We start from the raw sequence: 19,867 nt of genomic DNA on the forward strand, positions 1-19,867 counted from the left end.
CCAAGGACTATGATAGAGAGACCTGTGATACAAAAACAAAAGGTCTAACATCCATGTCACTGCAGTACTGAAAGGAGAAGAGAAAAAGATTGGTACAGAAAAAAATTTAAAACTTCAGGAAATAATAGCTGAAACCTGCCCAAATTTGGTGGAAAAACATAAATTTACAGATTCAGGAAGTTCAGCAAACCTCAGAAAAGATAAACTCAAAGAAATTCATGCTCAAACACATCATACTAAAGCTACTGAAAACCAAAGCTAAAGAAAAAATCTTGAAAGCAACCTGAGAAAAATGACACATTACAGAGGGAAAACCATTCAAAGGACTGTAGATTTCTCCTCACAAACTGTGGAGGCCAGAAGACAATGGAACAACATTTTTAAAGTGTTATAACAAAACAATTGTCAACCCATAATTCTATATCCAGAAAAACAAAACTGTTAGGAATGAAGAAGCAATAAAGATATTCTCAATGAAGGAAAACTATGATAACTTGTCTCCAGTAGACATGCTAAAAGAAGTTCTTCAGGGGAAGGAAAATGACAGCAGAGAGAGACACTTTTGAGCTTGAGAAATAAAAGAAGAGAAGCAGAAATGGTAAATACAAATATACTTTTTCTCAGAGTTTCAAAACACACGAAGCATGAATTGATAAAAATGGAAGGAGAAATAGACAGATGCAAAATTATTGCTGGTGACGTCAACACTCCTCTCTCAGTAATCAATAGAACAAATAGAAAATAAGCGAGAACCTAAACACTATAACCAACTTGATCTTATTGACATTTATAGAACCCTTCACCCAACAACAGGCCAATATACATTCTTTTCAAGATACATGGAATGTTCACCAAGACAGACGATTTCTAGGGTCGTAAAATGAACCTTACCAAATTTAAAAGAATTCAAATCATACGAAGTATGTTATCTAAACTGAACAGAATTAAACTAGAAATCAATAACAGCAAGATAGTTGGAAACCATGGAAATATTTTGAAGAAAAAAACATACTTCTAAATAATCCAAGGTTTCAAGAAACTATCTAAAGGGAAATGAGAAAATATTTTGAACTGAATGAAAATAAACACTATAACATATCCAAATTTGTGAAATGCAGCTAAATCAGTGCCTACAAGGAACCTGATAGCATTATGGGCTCATATAGAAAAGAAAGAATTCAAATAAAAAATCTGAGTTTTCAGCTTAAGAAAATAAAAAAGGAGGGTAAACTACAGTTGACCCTTGCACAACACAGGTTTGGACTGCACAAGTCCACTTATATGCTGATTTTTTTCAATAAATATATTGGAAAATTTTTTGTAGATTTGTGACAATTTGAAAAAAATTCACAGATTAACCACATAGCCTAGAAATATTGAAAAAAAATTTAGAAAAAGTTAGATATATCATAAATGTATAAAATATATGTAGATACTAGTGTATCCTTACATAGGCATAAGGTGAGTGATATTTAATATAAAATTAATGTTAGTTTTCTTCCTGTTTTATAACTTTGCTTTCAAAGAATTATACTACTGTACAGTGTGCTTCTCTCTCTCTCTCATATTGGAGAAATTGTGTATCAGCCTATCATCACAGGCAAGTGGGTTTTCTTAGAGTAACAATTCCAATACTATATTATGAATATGATTGGAATACTGTATGCTATAAAAATTTTATAATGATTCATTCTTTAGTGTATAGGCTAGGCTACCCTGAAGCAATTACATCGATTACACCACACTCCCATAAAGCAATCATACTGCTGCTTCTCTGTTAACAGTTCATGAATCATTACACCTCTAAACAAATATGAATTTCTTTTGCACATTATCTTTCCATTTTTGACGTCCAGAGTTACACACCAAAATGTATGATGCCTGCAGTGTTTTGTACCACATGAGACAATATTGATATGGGTACTGACAGACAGATGATTTATCTTGTAAAAGACAATGTAAACTTACAGTATTGATAAATACGGTAGTATAAATGTATTTTCTCTCTTATGACTTTTTAAAAACATCTTTATTGGAGTATAATTGCTTTACAATGGTGTGTTAGTTTCTGCTTTATAACAAAGTGAATCAGCTATACATACACATATATCCCCATATCCCCTCCCTCTTGTGTCTCCCTCCCACCCTCCCTATCCCACCCCTCTAGGTGGTCACAAAGCACCCAGCTGATCTCCCTGTGCTATGTGGCTGCTTCCCACTAGCTATCTAGTTTACATTTGGTAGTATATATAAGTCTCTTATGACTTTCTTAATAACATTTACTTTTCTCTAGCTTGCTTTATTATAAGAATACAGTATGTAATACGTATAACATACAAACTATGTGTTGATTGACTTTATGTTATTGGTAAGCTTCCAGTCAACGGTAAGCTATTAGTAGTTAAGTTTTGGGGGAGTCAAAAGCTATACACAGACTTTTGACTGTGCAGGGGGTTGGTGCCCCTAACCCCTGTGTTGTTCAAGGATCAAACGTATACTTAAAGCAAGAAGAAAGGAGAAGATAGTAAAGAATAGAAATCAATGAAATCGAAACAGAAAAACAATAGAGAGAAAGAAATGAAACATAAAGCTGGTTCTTTGAAAATATCAATACAATTGATGAACCTTCAGCTAAATGAATCAAGAAAAAAGGAGAGAAGACATCAACTACCAATATAAGAAATGAAAAAAGGGACATCACTAAAGGCCCCATAGATATTAAAAGAATAGTAAGGGAATATACTATGAACAACTTCATTCTTATGACTTTAACAACTTAGATGAAACGGACCAATAGTTTAAAAGACAAAAATGACTACAACTCGGTCAAGAAGGAATAGAAACCCTGAATGATCCTATAACTATTAGAGTAATTAGATTTGTAGTTAAAATTCTTCTGACAAAGGAAACTCCAGGACCTGATGATTTCATTGGTGAATTCTATCAAATAGTTAAAGATGAAATAGTGATTCTGTATGATTGAGAAAATAGAAGAGTGGCATTCATGACTTTTATTCTTTCTTAGAGGGGCCTTCCAAAAAACAACAAAAAGTGTATTTATTTTCTTTATGAAATAAAACTCCTGTCTTGCAATTACCATGTGGGTCCATTGAAACCTCTTAGAATATGATAGATCATGGGATCTTAGTGACCTTGATTTAATCATACTAGATCTATTTCATTATTCTAAGAAACATTCAATCATTGCTTATTAATTATTTCCAGCTATGCTAAAAAAAAAGGTGACTAAATAATAAGAAAAAAACAGAAAGTGATGGAATCTCCGAGCAGGACGATACAATATTGAAATGAATCACCACTATTACATCATCCTTCAGTTTTCTGAGTGCACCGCTCAAAGTGTAACAGCATCTTTCAAGAAGGTAAAAAGAAGACGGTGACACCATCCTTGTTGTCTTATGTTAGCTTTCACTGAATGTAGTTGAAAACTGAGAATTCTTATTTCATGCGCAAGTGGCAAAGGGAAGAAAACTGAGATCAGAAAATGTTTTGCAATTATTCGATGAACCAGAAGATGATGGTGAACTTGATCACATAAGCCAAATCTCTTGATGAGTGAGTAAGTGATACACGTCTAAGAACAACAAGGAAATCTGTTATTTTCACTTAGTTAGTCATTCATCAGGAAGGACTGGATCGTACAATGTTTTATGACAAGAAGCCGACCATCTAATTCTGCTAAAAGGACACCTGACAGTACCCTTTCATCTCTGATGATGCACATGTACCAAAATGTACTCGATGTGGGTTGTCAGTAGATAAATGGACGAGGCCCGTGTGTTTTAAACAAGGGACTAGATTGGGAGGGAACAGATGGTGTAAGTGAAACAGGTCATTGGACCAATCACTCTAACTGGTGTTTACACATTTCAAAATGACGTGCAGTTATGAAGCAAACGAGATGGTCTTCCCCTCTTTGACAAAATTATGAACCTTCAAAGTTTTCAAAAGTAGTGCATTTTGATGATGCAGGTGGAAAGTGAAGGCCCAGAAGGCAGAGGGGCCCAACTGAGAGGGCAGGACGGCTGCCAACAAGGCAAGGCGTCTAGGCTTGGCTGGCGGAGAGGGAGGCTGGGGAGGGTGGAAGAGGCTCAGCTCTCCAGGCAGAGGAAGTGGCCCCTCCCCAGAGGCACCCTGGCCTCCAATCTCTGTCCACTGCCCGTCACCTGGGTCCTTTTGGACGCGTCAGTAACTTTTCTCTAGGCCCCAATTCCTTCATCTGCAAAGGCAGGTAGTGATGCCTCCTTAAAGTGCTGTGGGGTATGAAAAGATACACCTTCATGAAACACAGGTATGGGGTCCGGCCACGGGAAGGCTTAGCTTTCTAAAGCAGTGCCTTGGTTGGGGTCTCAAAGCTCGCTCTCCACCAGACCCTTGGAGCCCAAGCTGGGTCTCCCTGGAACCAGCCACTTCCTCTATAACCATCCTCTACTCTGGGGCTGCTGAAGGATGTTTCTATGGCACAACATGAGCCACAAACTCCGCGGCAGAAAATCCTCTCCTGCCTACTGACCAAGCCTGGCACTCGAGCCCCGTCACATCCAGCCCTCCTGCATCTCGAGGCCTCCTCTCCCACTGTGCATGTCACTTCTGCACACGTATCCTCCCCCCATTCCCTCAATGTGCTCCACACTCCCACCTCTGTGGTTTTGCAAATGCTGTTCCCTGGCCTTGAACCACGGTCTGGTAACCTGTACCAGACGAACTCCTACTCACACCTCAAGACCCAACTGAAATGTCCTGCTTTTTCTGTGCACCTCAAGCAGGCTTAGCCTCTCGCCTCCCTGTGGCGCTTCAGACATCCTTCTATTTCTTTATTTTTGTACCTGTTGCAGTTCAGCCCCGAGCCCCTCAAAGGGAGTGCTCATCTCATCCATCTTTGTACCGCCGAGTCCTGGGGCAACACTGAGCACACAGGAGACCCTCAGTAAATGTGTGATGCATGAACAAATAAGATAACTAAGAAGGCGGAATCATCTGGATGGGAAGATTGCGCTTTGTGGTTGAAATTTTCCACATCCATTCTGCACACATTCTCCAGAAAGTTCTTTCCGAAGGATGTTTTTGTGCTTTGTTTTAGCATTAAGCAATCAAGTCTCATATTAAAGCCCCTCATACATGGAGCAACTGGAGGCAGGTGTTCAACTCACATGTGACATGATCGTTTCGCTTAGAAAGAGACTACAGTCGTTTTCTTTCTCGCTGGCTTTTTAAGTATAGACAAAATAAACCCAGCAAACTCAGAGGGAAAAATTAAAGTGCAAGATCAGAGGGCCTCTGCAGCCTAGCCAAGTGCCACAAAGTCTGGCTCAGTGACAGGGGCTTCCGGGGGTTCCCCCTTCCAGGGGTTGCCCTTGCCGGGTGGAAGGGGCATTGCCTATAGCCCCCAGGGGCTGGGAGCACCTCCAGGACAGAAGGACCCAGTGAATGCCACTACTGCGTTGTATCACTGTCGCGGCAAATGCAGTGGGTGGTAACGTTTCAAAAACTATTAATAGTGTACTTATAAGAATTGGTAAAGGAGTGGCTGAATGGCTACTTCATTCACGCCTGTCAACAGAGCTCAATGGGGAGGAGCCTGTGACACGTCCCGGGTAAGATGGGAGCCCACCACCTCTTCAAGGAGCAGATGCTCTTACTGAGAGAAGCCAAGGAGACAAACGGAGTCTCAGCTCAGCTGGACGCAGAGATTTTCCTGCCGCGAGTGAGGCCGGCGTTGGGTGGCCGGGGGTCTGGTGGGGAGCACTGCCTAGGAAAAGGCTGGAAGGGGTCCTCCCACCTCCCAAAGCAGCTGGCACGGCTGACCCCAAATTTATACAAAGGAAAATATACAAGTATATGTGTGTATTTATGCACATCGAACAAAGACTGAAATGACACTCAGTATCCATCAATTACCGTAAGGTGTTCTGTGCTTCCCCGGTTCACAGCTACTGGCCAGGTTAACGTCTCAGGCCTGGAGGAAGTGCACGTGTTCTCCTGACAAGCACCGCACCTCCCTCTGCACACGGTGCGCCCAAATGCCTTGGAAGGCTGAGCAACACGCGTATATATCTGACCCGAGGCTCATCAAAAGAGAAACATATATGCATATATTTATGTGCAAAGAAACAAGACGGGGATGGTACACTTTGAAATACAAACATGACGCTCACAGGTGCTTAGGTCAGGTGTATCTTCTAACCCGTATCTGCATTTTCTAGTCTTTCTACACTGAATGTGTAATTCTGAATGTGATTTTTCTTGAACTAAGGAAAAGACAAAATAAACAGCTCCTGGGGGGCAACTCCATCATCTGCACCCGTGTGTGGACACAGCGTTAATGCTGACCCAGGCCGCTCTCTTACCGAATGAGTCTCTGAGGCGCAGTGTCTTCTATTCTGAACGCTGAGCCTCAAGCCAAGAAGGCCCAGGAATCGCTCGAAATCCTCGTCCTTCAGGTTGAAGAGCAGCTGCTGTAGCGGCCGATGAAGGTCGTGCGCGGTGACGATGCCACCCCTGTCCGTGTCCATCTTAAAGAAGGCCGCGTAGGGGTCCTAGAGCCAAAAACGCAGCGTCAAAGCCTGTCCCCCGGAACCTGACGACCTCCTCCCACCCCTGCCCCTCACGCCGTGGACTCATCTCCAAAGCGAGGAAGCAGCCGCGTTTCAACTTGGCTTTTTGGAGGTTTCACGGCTCCAGGAATATCCTTGCCATGATTCGCTTTCCCCAGGAAATGATGAACTATGTCCTCAGGTGCCCTCTTTTAATGCAAACAGTTCAGGAAAAGGGACAAGAAAGGCGTTTCCTTCCCTTCTGCTCCCTTGGCCTCTGGGACCGGTACTTCTAGTACCAGAAGTAAGAATGAGTACGCTGGAGCTTTCCAGGGCATGTAAAAATCTTGCCCTCGCGTCTTTATACAACTTCCGTGATGTTTGGCCACTTCTGTGCACGGGAAAGCCAGCGCTGTGCCGAGCTCACCCTGAGGTGCCGCCCAGAGGCTGGGCCCCGTTTTGATGCCTGTGCTGATGGCCCCGCCTGGAATCTGCCTCTGTGTCTGCACGTCGTGCTGCACGAGGGCGGTGATTCCCATTTTGCAGATGGGGAAACAGAGGCCTGCCGGGAACTTGTGGCCGAGGCCAGGCTGCACAGCTCAGGGCACACCCTGGAGGCGGGTTGCTTAGTTTCAAAGCCCAGCTCTGCGGGCTCCTAGCAGAGTGCCCAAGGGCAAGAGACTTAACCCTGCCAGGCGTCTCATGTGTAACGGGAGGAGTACAAAGTCCCTGCCTCCGGGGTGGTTGTGAGGATTGAACGTGCTAACGAGGCGAAGCACTTAGGAGGTGACTGACAGGTTTCCCGAGGGCTCTAAAACGTTGTTACTATTACTGTTGCCTGAGGTCGGACAGCAAGTGCCTGGCAGCAGGGCCCGAATCAGGTCTGTCGGGCCAACACCCTGCGGCCCACCACACCCCCCCCTGCCCCCCCCGCGACCCTGCGTCTCCGGCTTGGAGAGCTGCAGCCGCTGTGGCCCCAGCACCTCTGTTGCCATCAGCCCCTGGGGAGGCCCCACCCATGGATCTCTCTGGCTACTTCGGAGGCCCTGCCTGTACCTTCACGTCCCAGGACCCCCCACAGAGGTCACGTCAGGCAAGCCCTGCCACGACTCGAGTGTCCAGTTCAAACCTTTTGGGGTTTTGTGGCAAGATCTGTCTGTACTCACTCACGTGTTCTTTCACCGAAAATTACTCAGCACTGACCCGTGCAATCACTGCACTCGATACGGTGGGAACGACTTCAAGTGCTGCCCCTGCTTCTCAGAGATGCCACCGTCCAGCGGCCTCTTCTCCAGGAGCACCGCCTGCCGGCGCTGCAGGCCCATCTCTTCGCTGCTGATTCCCTCCACGTCACAGCTCCAAGTCCCGCACACCCTCCAAACCCCCCTCTCCCAAGGCTGTGAGGTATCTACCCCGGGATGTCAAAACAGGCAAAAGGCCGAAATCAAACTCCTGGCCTCCGCTGGACCCAGCCCGTCCCCTGGGTCCTTCCAGCTCGTCCTCCGGGTCCTTCCAGCCCGTCCCCTGGGTCCTTCCAGCTCGTCCCCTGGGTCCTTCCAGCCCGTCCCCTGGGTCCTTCCAGCTCGTCCCCTGGGTCCTTCCAGCCCGTCCTCCGGGTCCTTCCAGCCCGTCCCCTGGGTCCTTCCAGCTCGTCCTCCGGGTCCTTCCAGCTCGTCCCCTGGGTCCTTCCAGCCCGTCCCCCGGGTCCTTCCAGCTCGTCCTGCTGCTCAGACCACAAACGCAGGGACTGTCCCCGGGTCCTCCCTTTGCCTCACGACCCGCATCCAATCTGCCCACACGGCCGTGGGTTCAGAGCTTCACTTCTCCCACTTCCACTGCCTCCACGCGGACCCAAGGCTCCTGGGCTTCCCGGCTGCCCCTCGCCCAGCCCCCCATTCCCACAGCGGCCAGTGATTCCTGCGCAGCTCGAGCCAGGGCACGTCGCTCCCCTGTTCCAGCCACGGCACTCGGGGTCCAATCCTCAATCCTGACCGTGGCCCCAGCCCCTACCCCTCTGCCCTCATCTCCTCCCCGCTCGTTTTTTTTTTTTGGGGGGGGGTGTTTGTCACGTAACCCTTTACTGAATTATCTTCCTTTGCCGTTCTTAACTAGCTGACACCCCGCCGCACCCCTGTGGACGTGACGTCGCCTGTGGTGTCGCGAGGGTGGCGGCCATCAACACCGCAGCCCAGACTGGGAGGTCCCCAGGATCTGAGCTAAAGATCGATGCCGCATCTGCTGGGCGATGTTGACAATCACATCCAAACTGATGTTTCCGCTGTGCTTAATGTTTTTCTGCTTCTTTCTGTCTCTCGGCAGTTCCCTGAGGGCTTTGATGATCAGGGCAGAGGCAGAAGGTACCACCTCAATCTGGGCCTGTATGTTCTGAATGGTTCGTTTTCACTGTAATCCTCAGACCCTTCCAATCACCAGTTGCCTTGGTGGTGTCATCACCAACCATTTTTGGAGACAGACCCAGGGGGTAGATCTTGGGGGCCAGGGAAGATGTGGCACCGACTTCCCCACTGGTGCACCTCAGGTACACGACTTTGATCTTGTTGGGGTCGAACTTAGGCAGCATGGTGGAGGCAGCTGGTGTCAGAGGAACCCGGATTCGGGACGACTGAAGAAAGTTGCACCTTGGCCTCCTCCGGGCGGAGAGCCGAAAGCTACTTGCTGTTGTTGGAACATGCCAAGCCTGCCTCTGGCACCCCAGGGATTCTCCACCAGACCTGCTGGGCCTTTGGTCTCTGCCCGAATGCCCCCTCTCCAGGGAGGCATTTCCTGTCCCCCGTGTACAAGGACACCACCCTGATGGGTCTCTGTCCTCTCGCCCTGCTTTATTTTTCTTCATAGCACGTTTCACCACCTGACACTCTGGAGATTCATGTGCCCACTGTCTGCTCCCCCTCTAAAGGTAACCGTGATATCTGGGCTCTGATCCGTTCCTCGTGACAGCTCCAGTCCAGAGAGCAGTGCTTAAGAGACATCCGTGGAGTGAGGCTGGGTATGAACAGTGCAGCAAATATTTCCTGGGTACCTACGATGCACCGAGCGCCCTGCTAGGTACAGGGACGTACTGGTAACTGGCCCCTGACATCCAGGTTCTCAGTCCAGTAGGGAAGAAAGATGGGTAAGCAAATTACAGCAAGTCAGCGTGATAAATGCAGCAAAAGGCGGGGGGAGAAGTGCTCTGACGCAGCCCTAATTGCTGGACTACGGGAACCATCTAGATGCCATGGAAACCCATATTTATAATCTTCACAAATTTAAAAAATTTACTCATTCCCTGAATCTCAGTCTTTGACTTCCCAGCATGAAGACTCCTAATTTTATTGAAGCCAATACATGTTGGAGTGAAACAGATATTACTTCAATTCCTGGCTACGACATTTAGTAGGTATGTGGCTTCGGGGAAGTCTCTCCCCATCTCTGACCCTCCGTTTCTTCACCTATAAAATGGGAACGCTAGCGCCTACTTGATAGGGTAGTTGTGGGGACTGAAACAACTGAGGCCACGTAGGTTCACTGCCTGGCATGTAAAGTGAATTCCCTTACGCATTCAACAAACATCTATTTGCATGGCACGCGCCGTGGTAGCCAGTTGTGTTATCGTGCCTTGACGTCTCGTGGAATTACAAGTCCCCGCACACTGCATGCCAGAAGGTGAGTGGACAGCAGCAGACCTCCCAGCAGGTCTGAAGGGCAGGAGGGAGGACCAAGAGCTTAAGAAGGACCAGCGCTTCGGTAGGAGTTAGCTGGTCACAGAGAGAGGAGTGACAGTCCAGGCAAAGGAGCAGGATGTGCGAGGCCAGGATGGGGCGGCTGGGTGCTGGCGGGAGTGTGACGGGAGGAGGAGGGGGGTCAAGAGGGGCCAGAGGGGGGCTGCAGACCAGCCAGGCGGGACCTGGGCTCATCCTAAGAGAAAGGGGACACTCTGACCAGAGCTGCGTGTTGGGATCACCCTGCAAGGTCAGGCGTCCAAGACAGACTGTGAAGCAAAAAATGCAGCGGCAGAAGCGTACGTATAGAAGACCCTATTTGTGTGGAGATTTTGATCCTGCTTGTTTTTTTAAAATATACGTGACTTCACAGACATGAGCCTGAACCTGCACAGACGAACCCACAAGGGCCACAGGAACCTGTCCCCAGGTCATGTTCCCAGGTCACCAAGGGGGTGTCTGTGCCTGCTTTTCTCACCATAGTCAGGGAGGGGGGACGCCCCTTGTTTGGTCACAATGAATTATTTCCTTCGACTGTTCGTGGTCTTTGGCCTGGGCTATGAGGGTGAGGCTGCCTTACTCAACCGTGCTGTTGTCCGTAAACCTAACTGTGCTGAGATGGACTCATCTGGCTACAAAAATCACTGGGCAAACAACAGCAGCAGCAGGCTTAATAGCATTTTCAACTAATACAAAATAGTCTTTTCATTATTGATGGAGAGAGATAGTCAAGAATTTCTCATGAATAGGAACTCAATAAGGAAATAAAGTGACTGTACCTTCCCACTCAACAATCAAGACACAGTGTTTGGGACTTCCCTGGTGGCGCAGTGGTTAAGAATCCGCCTGCCAGTGCAGGGGACACGGGTTTGATCTCTGCTCCGGGAAGATCCCACAGGCCGTGGAGCAATTAAGCCCGTGCACCTCAACTACTGAGCCTGAGCTCTAGAGCCCGCGAGTCACAACTACTGAAGCCCAGGAGCCACAACTACTGAGCCTGCGCTCTAGAGCCCGCGAGTCACAACTACGGAAGCCCAGGAGCCACAACTACTGAGCCTGCGCTCTAGAGCCCGCAAGCCACAACTACTGAAGCCCAGGAGCCACAACTACTGAGCCTGCGCTCTAGAGCCCGCGAGCCACAACTACTGAAGCCCGCGAGCCACATCTACTGAGCCCATGCGCCCAGAGCCCGTGCTCTGCAATAAGAGAAGCCACCGCAATGAGAAGCCCACGCACTGCAACGAAGAGTGGCCCCCGCTCGCCGCAACTAGAGAAAGCCCGCGCGCAGCAACGAAGACCCAACGCAGCCCAAAATAATAAATAAATAAAATAAATAAATAAATTTTTTTAAAAAAGACACACTTTTTGTCCCATTTACATATACGCGTGAGGGCAATGAGCAGCCCCCCAGGGAACCCAGATAGAACCAGCACCCGAGTCTGTATCATGCAAACCCTGGCAATTAGGGGTTCACGTCTTTGTCTTGTCTACTGGCTTATAACTGCTTCGCAGGATGGAGTGGGTGTTGGTGAACGTTTTTAGTTATTTAAAATAAAGACCATCTTAGGAAATACGGGACATCTGTGCGCTGTAACCAAGCTACACTGATAATAAACGTAGGAAGACGGTGGTGCCAGCAGCGAGCTTGGCTTCCCCGTGTCCCCACTGGGAAAGGTGAGTGGATGGAGACAGGCGGGGAGGGGCCGGAACAAGGGGCCTGGGTTGCCACGGGCGAGGCAGCAGGACAAAGGCAGCAGCGGGCGATGGCCACCCGGCCCTGCTAACCAGCACAGAGGGGCTGCTTGCCCCGTGCCTCTGCTCCCCCTTCCACCCTCTCTCCCTCCCGCCAGGCTCTCCGCCCCGTAAATGACCCCCGCCTGCTCCGTGCTCTTCTCGGCTGGGCATCCCATTGGACGAAATAATGAAGCCTAACCCTTCTCCCTGTCTGCTTACGGCGACCATACGTTTGCAAACCAAGAATTAGCACGTACGGTCTGATGGCTGGACCAAAGAGTCAAAGTCAGAACCATGCCGCAAATCCGAGCTAGACAGTCATCACAAGTATATGTTTTGAAATGGGAGCTCAGGAATAACCAGAATGAATCTCCAACTGGCAGTCCACGCGGGGAAGATGTTTCAAGCACAGCAAACTGGGTGCCCTGCCCCTGGGGGCTGGCTCCCCCCACGGGGTACTCCCCACCTCTCCTCCCCTGGACTCACTGGATTTTCACCTACGGAGGTGTTGGCCCCTGCACGCCCTGGGGTCTCCACGCCCTGGCGAGGACACGTTCTAACTCCCTCGTGCCCTCTGCCCCGTTTTGTAGCTAATGTGGTCGATGTATCAATCTTCCTTCCCACTTTAATGACCCTCTTTTACTTCTCAACACGAAAACATTTGAGGTCATTCCTGCTTCTGTGTTTGAATGGCTGCTATTTCTCCTGTCTTATCCATTACAGCTTCTGCATGCAAACCACGCCTCGGTCACGCAGACCTGGGAGCTTCCCCCTAAGGCCCATGACCTGTCTGCCACCTGCCTTGAGCAAGCCCACTCTTCTATTTTTCACTCCCTTCTTTTTCTGGCCAGCACATGCTGAGGGTTTAAGATTTGGTTCAGGGGTCACCTCCTCCAGGAAGCCCTCCTTAATGGTTTTTTTCCCCCTGTGCTCCCATAGCACAGTACCGGTCCCTCTACGGCAGCCAATCATGATGTGTCGAATTGTCTGTTGACCATCTGTGTCTTGGGCTGGACTGAGCTCCCTGAGCAGGGCTCCCATATTTCAGCCCCAGCTTCTAGCAGAGAGTCCAGATTATGACACGTAAGAGCACAATGCTTGTTTGGTGAGTGCAGGAGTAGAGTGGATGGAATGTCTGAAAGCAGCCTGAATTCACTGTAACTCGGGGTGTCATGCCCCTTCCCACCCCTCTCTGTCTTGTGAGGAGGGTCTCCTTACTTCTCCAAGGCCTTTGAGGAGCAGAAGGCAGACCCAGCAAAGTGGCAGCAGGGAGGGGCCTCGGGGAGGGGAGGGGCTCACAGAGTTAAGCCCTGTCCCGGGAAGGGGAGGAAAGGCAAGCCCGAGTCTGCGGCCGGAGCGCTCTGTGTCCCCATGAGCGGGACATGCTGGGGCCGCAGGGTTCACACATGCTGCAGCTGAATGGCTGCGAGCGACGAGAGGGCAGGAGGGGTGTCCGGAGAAGCCAAGCAGCAGAGAGGTCATGATTTACCCGGAAAGATTCCTTCCGTCTCCGGGGGAACTGTCTCAGGCACTCCTCAGCAGTCATAAAGTAGCCATCCAAGGTCCCTTTGGAAAGAACTGGAGTCTGAGATGAACTCCCTTCTGGCCTGTTCATCTCAGGATCTGAAACAACGACATAAGTCAGGGGACTTCCCTTAGTGGCGAGCACGGCTCTTTACTTCTATCTCAACACTTGACTACTTCTTCGGTCCCCAGGCCTGTAGAACACCATACAGTACTACGACCCCGCGGACTGAACCTAGCATGAACTCTCTTGTGATCCTAGACATGTGTCCCCGTCACCACGAGAAGAACCCGTTCTCTAGACCGCCAAGGCCATGCTCTTGCCTGGCTCCTCTGTCCATCCTCCAGGGCAGGGGCCACATCTTGCCCATCTCTCCATTCCCAGAGGCAGACAATGAGGATCCCTGCCTGTTCTGTTTCCTAGAATCAGATCCTAAACACAGGAGAGTGTAATTCAGTCAGGAGGCGGGTCCTGACCTCCTCCTCTGTGCTAGAGCTCTCCGGACAAGTCCTGGTCTTTTCAACAACTCTAAGAGGTACAGTCTCTTCTTGAGCCCGGTTTACACACAAGGAAACCTATTCTTATGCCCATTCTCCAGATGAGGAGACGGAGGCTCAACTTCCCCAAGGTCACAGGGCTCACAGACATCACAGCGAGCCCAGGCCTGTCGGATCCCAGAACCCAGCTGGTGGATTACCGCCATCAGGCCCTCTCTCTCTCCTAAAACGGAGGAAGGAGGTATAAGCTCCACTTAAAAACCAACCCAGTTCCATCGGGTTGTGACACTTTGAGTGTGGCCTTGTCTAAAGCCAGGCTACAACCCGGGACTTGGTTCTGGACGTGAATCTCTGCACGTGTCGCACCCACAGGCCCCCTGCCCCCCACGTGGCCTGCAGGACGGGCAGCGGGCAGGGCGTCTGGAGCCTGTGGGCATCCTTGAGTCCAGCCCTGAACCTGGCCTCTGCTCTACCCGCACCTGGGCCTGGAGTGGCTTCCCCGGGCTTCGCTACGCCTGGCAGATAACACCCACCCGCTGCTTGATCCCCTCTGCCGTGTCCACCCCCAACCCCTCAATGGCCTGGAGCTGCCATCTTCCCCCACCCCCAGCATCTGGCCATGTGCTGGGGGGGCTGACGGAGGGCGGAGAGCGGGGAGGAGGCTGCAGAGTGCGGTGCTCGCCCTGTGACAGGCTCGCCGCCCTGGGACCTCAAGCAAGTGACCACGCACCCTCGGCTCCGATTTCCTCACCTCAACGGAGGATGACTCCCTACAATAAATGGGGGTTCCTTTCCCTTCTTTTCATTGTCCTTCAAGAAAGTCAAAACACGTAGCCAAAGAAAGTGTCAAAATCCTAAAATTCCATGGCTTCCGTGTTGTGTTTTTTTGGGGGGTGGCGCCTCTCTCCCTTAGGATCGGCAAATGAGATCGTGGGGGGGGGGGGCGTGGTGTTGGATGGGTGAGGAGCGCCAGCGGCCAGCTTCTCTAGCGAGGCCCGCCACACCGCCCACTCATCTCCCAGGGCAACCCCGGGGAAGACGGCAAAATGCAAATAGGGTTCCGGGTTCTGACCCACCCAGCCTGCAGTGCATTTATAGATCCACGGAATCATGCAGATATGTGCGTGATTTCTGCAGCTTTTCCAGAGGGCTTATTTGTCTACCTAAACTTCAGTAAGAGTGGAGACAAGGGAGGGCAGAGACGCCAGCGCCACGAAGCGGGAGGCTGGGTGCCGGCCATGCGTCTGCCTGGCGAGAGGCTGGGAGCGGACTCCACGGTGCCCAGCAAATTTCCTGACAACCGCGTAGGTCCGGGGCGCGGGGTGGGGGGGGGCAGGAGGGGAGGGACGGTGGCCGGGTGATCTTGGGCAAGTCCCTGAATCTTTTAGCAACTCTGTTCCCTTATCTGCAGAAAGGGAGGAAGAGCATTGGCCTTGCTGGTGCTTGGGTGTCACTAATGACAGATAACCAGCAGCTGTTTTTAGGAGGAAAACCTTAAAGGACATGAGGTGTGATTGGAGGAGCATAGGCTTGGGAGTAAATTTCAGAAACCATTTGGGCTCCTACTATTTGTAGAAGGCTCTGTCCGACAAAATTCTGCACTCACGGTGCGGCTGAGTGAAAAAAAAAAAAGGCTGCAACACAAAGAAAATGTTTTTTTCAAATGTCTGTTTCAGTCTTAGGACACACACACCGTTTCAACATCTTAGCTCACACTACTTCCACCCCAGCAGCCTAGTGGCATTACGCGGAAAGACCAGCAAGGCCACGGGCGGGAGATAGGATTGCACTTGGCCGTTAGCTACCTTCAAATCCTGTTGCAAAATCAACGTAACTCATCCCTTCTTTCTTACATCCTAATTTTGCAGTCAGCAGAGCGTACTGATCCTCATCCATCGGCATTCCGTTATCTTCCAGGACCTGACAAGGAAGACAAGCGAGGGGAGAGGCCGTTAGGTGGTCCCGGGGTCCCTGCCAGCCGAGCCCCTCCAGCCCTGCTACAGGCTCACCACCACGGCCCCTGCGCTCCAGCCTGTGGCTGTTACTTGTTTGCCTCCACCCAAGGCCTCCCTGTGGGCGAGGCCCAGTGTCCTGGGGTTGGCGCCCAGTGCCAGGCTTGTTTGCTGAGTGAGTGAGTGAACAAAGAGACAGGCGGGCGGCTGGCCTGGCCTTGGTCGGTCGGCACGGCAGGTACTCGGGGCTGCAAGCATCGCTGCAGACCTCTTCCCTGGCCGTGCCGCCCAGGTCTCCAGATTCACGTTTGCCGTGATAGCAGTGGCTTTCAAGGCTCATAAGTGAGATTTATATTCATATATATCCTAGGAAACATGAACAAGATAAAGCAAGGCGGTTTGAGGAGGGAAAACTAGAATTTTGATCGAAGTCTCATGATTGTCCACAGTTTAAACTGTAAGGTACTACATTTTTTTGCAGGGGGATCCATGGACACCCCCTTTTTCCTCTCCTGGTGTGATCCACTCACTGAAAGTTATCCGTGATCCCTTCATTCCAGTGCACATAACCTACTTTTTACCAGCGGTTTCTACTTCCTGTGAATAGAAAATTCACACCCCTCGTGGGCAGGGGGTGGGAAGCAGCTGAGAAAACACACTTCCCTGCATTGCAAACTGAAGCAGAATCATCTAGATGATTCTTCCCAGGAGACGACACCTTCCTAGGAGAAACTGATGAGGTGGGCTGTTCAAAGGGCACGTGAGGCTGGCATCCCTTTGCAAATAACCAGTTAGTCAACAACCTGGACAGAGCTGCCTGCCTGGAGGTGAACCTCCCAGAAGGGATGCTGAGGGGAAGAGAGGTGGGACAGAAGACAGCACCCCTGGTGTTCTCACGGTATTCATGATTTAAATGAGAAAACATGGCTTTCCTTCCAGAAAAGGATATTGAATCACAATTCAAAATGTGTCCATGTATCTAAGAGCAAAAAGACACGCAGGATGACTGGACTCTCCCAGGACAGATGCAGGAAAGCTGTGTGGGAGAGCCAAGTCTGGAGATGGGTTAGAAGAAAGGCTGTGCCTGAGTGTTGGGGAACACACGGATCAGCCATTAACACGGGGATGATCAGGGGTTGTGATGGCACAGGAAGCCAGAGTAAGTTAGCGAGCAGAGGAATAGCAGGGTTAGCACCACACTGACTGCATTCTGTGGAGGAAGCTGAATAGGGGAAAGGGAGCAGGAGAATGGGATGATATAGTATCCATGATCACCACCACCACCATCATCACCATCATCACCACCATCATCACCACCATCATCATCATCACCATCACCATCATCATCATCACCATCACCATCATCATCACCATCATCACCATCACCATCATCATCACCATCATCACCATCATCACCATCATCATCATCATCACCATCATCATCACCATCATCACCATCATCACCATCATCATCACCATCACCATCATCAACACCATTATCACCATCATCATCATCACCTTCATCATCACCATCATCACCATCATCACCATCACCACCATCACCACCATCACCATCATCATCATCACCATCACCATCATCACCATCACCATCATCACCACCATCATCATCATCACCACCATCATCACCATCATCACCATCATCACTATCATCACCATCATCATTACCATCATCACCATCATTACCACCACCACCATCACCACCATCACCATCATCATCACCATCACCATCATCATCACCATCATCACCACCATCATCATCATCATCACCACCATCATGTAGCAGTGCTTATGCCTATTACATGCCAGACATTGTGCTGAGATCATTACAGGTATTAACGTCTCATTTAATCCTTGTCATAAGCCATGAGAAAAGGACTCTTACTAACTCCATTTTAAAGATGTGGAAACTGAGGCTATGAGAGCTGCCCCAGTCACATGATTAGAAAGTGACAGACCTGGGGTTCAAACCCAGTTCCTCTTAACCCCTATGATGAACTCCACTGTTGGAATAAGGTCACTGGGGCCCAGACAAAGAACAGGGCAGGCTGAAGTGGACAGGAAACGACAGGAGGAGGTGGCGGAAGTGCTCCTTCATGGGGCGCTGGCGCTCTCACATGTACCCGAACAGGCCACACAGGCAAAGGCTAATCTGGGTCTCGACAGAACACCTTGAGATGCCCTTGGGACGCCAGAGGGTGGGAGGCCTCTACGAAGTGGCTATGAGGCCACCTCCCACCTTGCCCTGCGCCCCAGGATCAGAGGAGAAACTCCCGGGAAACCGTCAGGAGACAGTTTCTCCTCTGCTCCCGCGGGTCTGACAGGTGGAGCCTCGTGCCCCGGCCTCCGCAGACTAGGTCTGCAGCATATAAACCTACTTAGCAGCAACAGGGTACCCACAGCAGCAGTACAGCCATCAGCCCCTGCTTTGGTGCCGCCGTCTCTGGCGTGTGGGCTGGGACCAGGGAGCTGGCACCCCTGGCCATCTGTGTCAGTAATGAGCTGAATGTGACAGCAGCTCGCCGTGTCTGTGCCCGCCCAGTCGGTCGGGCACCGGCCCTGGCTTGGCTTGTATGTGTGGTGAAGCAACAAGCTGCAGGAGACGCTTGGTGCGGGGTCGGAAGCAGAGCGAAAGGGAGGGCAATGCAGGTGTTGCGGTGCTGCCGGGGGCTCGGCGGAGGTGGGGAGCCGCGCTGGATTCCGAGGCTGCCCCAGGGGCCCACCTGGGAACCTGCGCAGGAGTGCGTGACTGGGAATTCTGGAGGCTCTGCGCCATCCGCAAACACACCCAGCCCGTCCCGCTCTGTGCAGGAGCCTGTCCCAGCTCAGGGGGGAGCAAAAGCCTTTAGACAGACTGCCGTGGCCCACGCACAGGCACCCAAGCAGCAGTGGGGCTCTGAAACGGATAGATTGGTGGCTTTCTTTGAAAAATTACTTTATATTTTGAAAACAATTATACATGAATTATTCATTGCAAATTCCTCCTGCTCAGTCCTTTCATAAAAACATATGTAATAAACAGTAAGAAAATATCTATAGACAAATGTTTCACAGCCTGGAGGGAGCGTTGAGAAGCACTGGGGAGGCTGGGCATGCCTCAGGCAGCCTGTCCGGAGCTTTGCAGGCGTGCCATCCCCTGTGGGCGCAGAGCACCACCCAGGGTACAATGCCCAGGAGCACAGTCCCCAGAGAGGCACTAAGCGGGTCACAGACGTCAGTGTGCCTCCTGCCCCCACCTCGCACGCACCACTCATTCCTAGGATGAAAAGGTCAGCGAATCAACTACACTTACCACAACCTTGGAGGCAATTTACAATACAATGTAAGGCGAACCGGCAACATTTATAAAACAGATTTTCAGGTGTTTAACCATTCAAGTTTTGCCCTTTTGTCTTTTCTAGGAGGCATTTCCCTAAGAAAGCTCCTCAAAGAACAACGAACTGTGACCTGGCGTATTCTGATTCCCCCAATTGTCACTTCCACCATTCCTGGGACATCACTGAGATCGTAGACTGATTCTTCCAAATTAGGCCACACCGGTTCACCGAGTTGTTGCTGGGCTCTCTCAGCGAAGGCAGGTGCTCCTGGGTAGGTGCCCAGTGACTGGAAGTTGAGTGAGTGATTCAGTCTTTCCAAGTCCAGCTCCTGCAAAGCACCTCGTGCTTTGGGGATACATCCACCAGTCTCTATGTGAGTAATACTTGTTTGCTATGCCTCTGGCATCATTTTTGTGGTGGTTGATCTAGGGAGTATAACATACACCCTTAACTTTTAACAGTCTATTTGGTAATATTGAACCACGTCACCCGAAATGTAGGAACCTTGCAACCATGAAGATTCGTACCCTGCCCCTGTCCTTTAAGCT

General features: G+C 50.1%; 1 protein-coding gene across 1 annotated transcript in view; it reads right to left on the reverse strand.

Annotated features, from left to right (window-relative positions):
* EFCAB6 (EF-hand calcium binding domain 6) overlaps positions 1-19,867 on the reverse strand; it is a 215,168-nt gene that overhangs the window by 85,303 nt on the left and 109,998 nt on the right. Inside the window, 3 exon segments of the mRNA XM_067010638.1 lie at positions 6,408-6,557; positions 13,500-13,633; positions 15,838-15,952. Coding sequence (XP_066866739.1) covers positions 6,408-6,557; positions 13,500-13,633; positions 15,838-15,952 — 399 coding nt within the window.

Source organism: Kogia breviceps, chromosome 12 (genome assembly GCF_026419965.1).
Source record: "Kogia breviceps isolate mKogBre1 chromosome 12, mKogBre1 haplotype 1, whole genome shotgun sequence".
Taxonomy (NCBI): Eukaryota; Metazoa; Chordata; class Mammalia; order Artiodactyla; family Physeteridae; genus Kogia; species Kogia breviceps.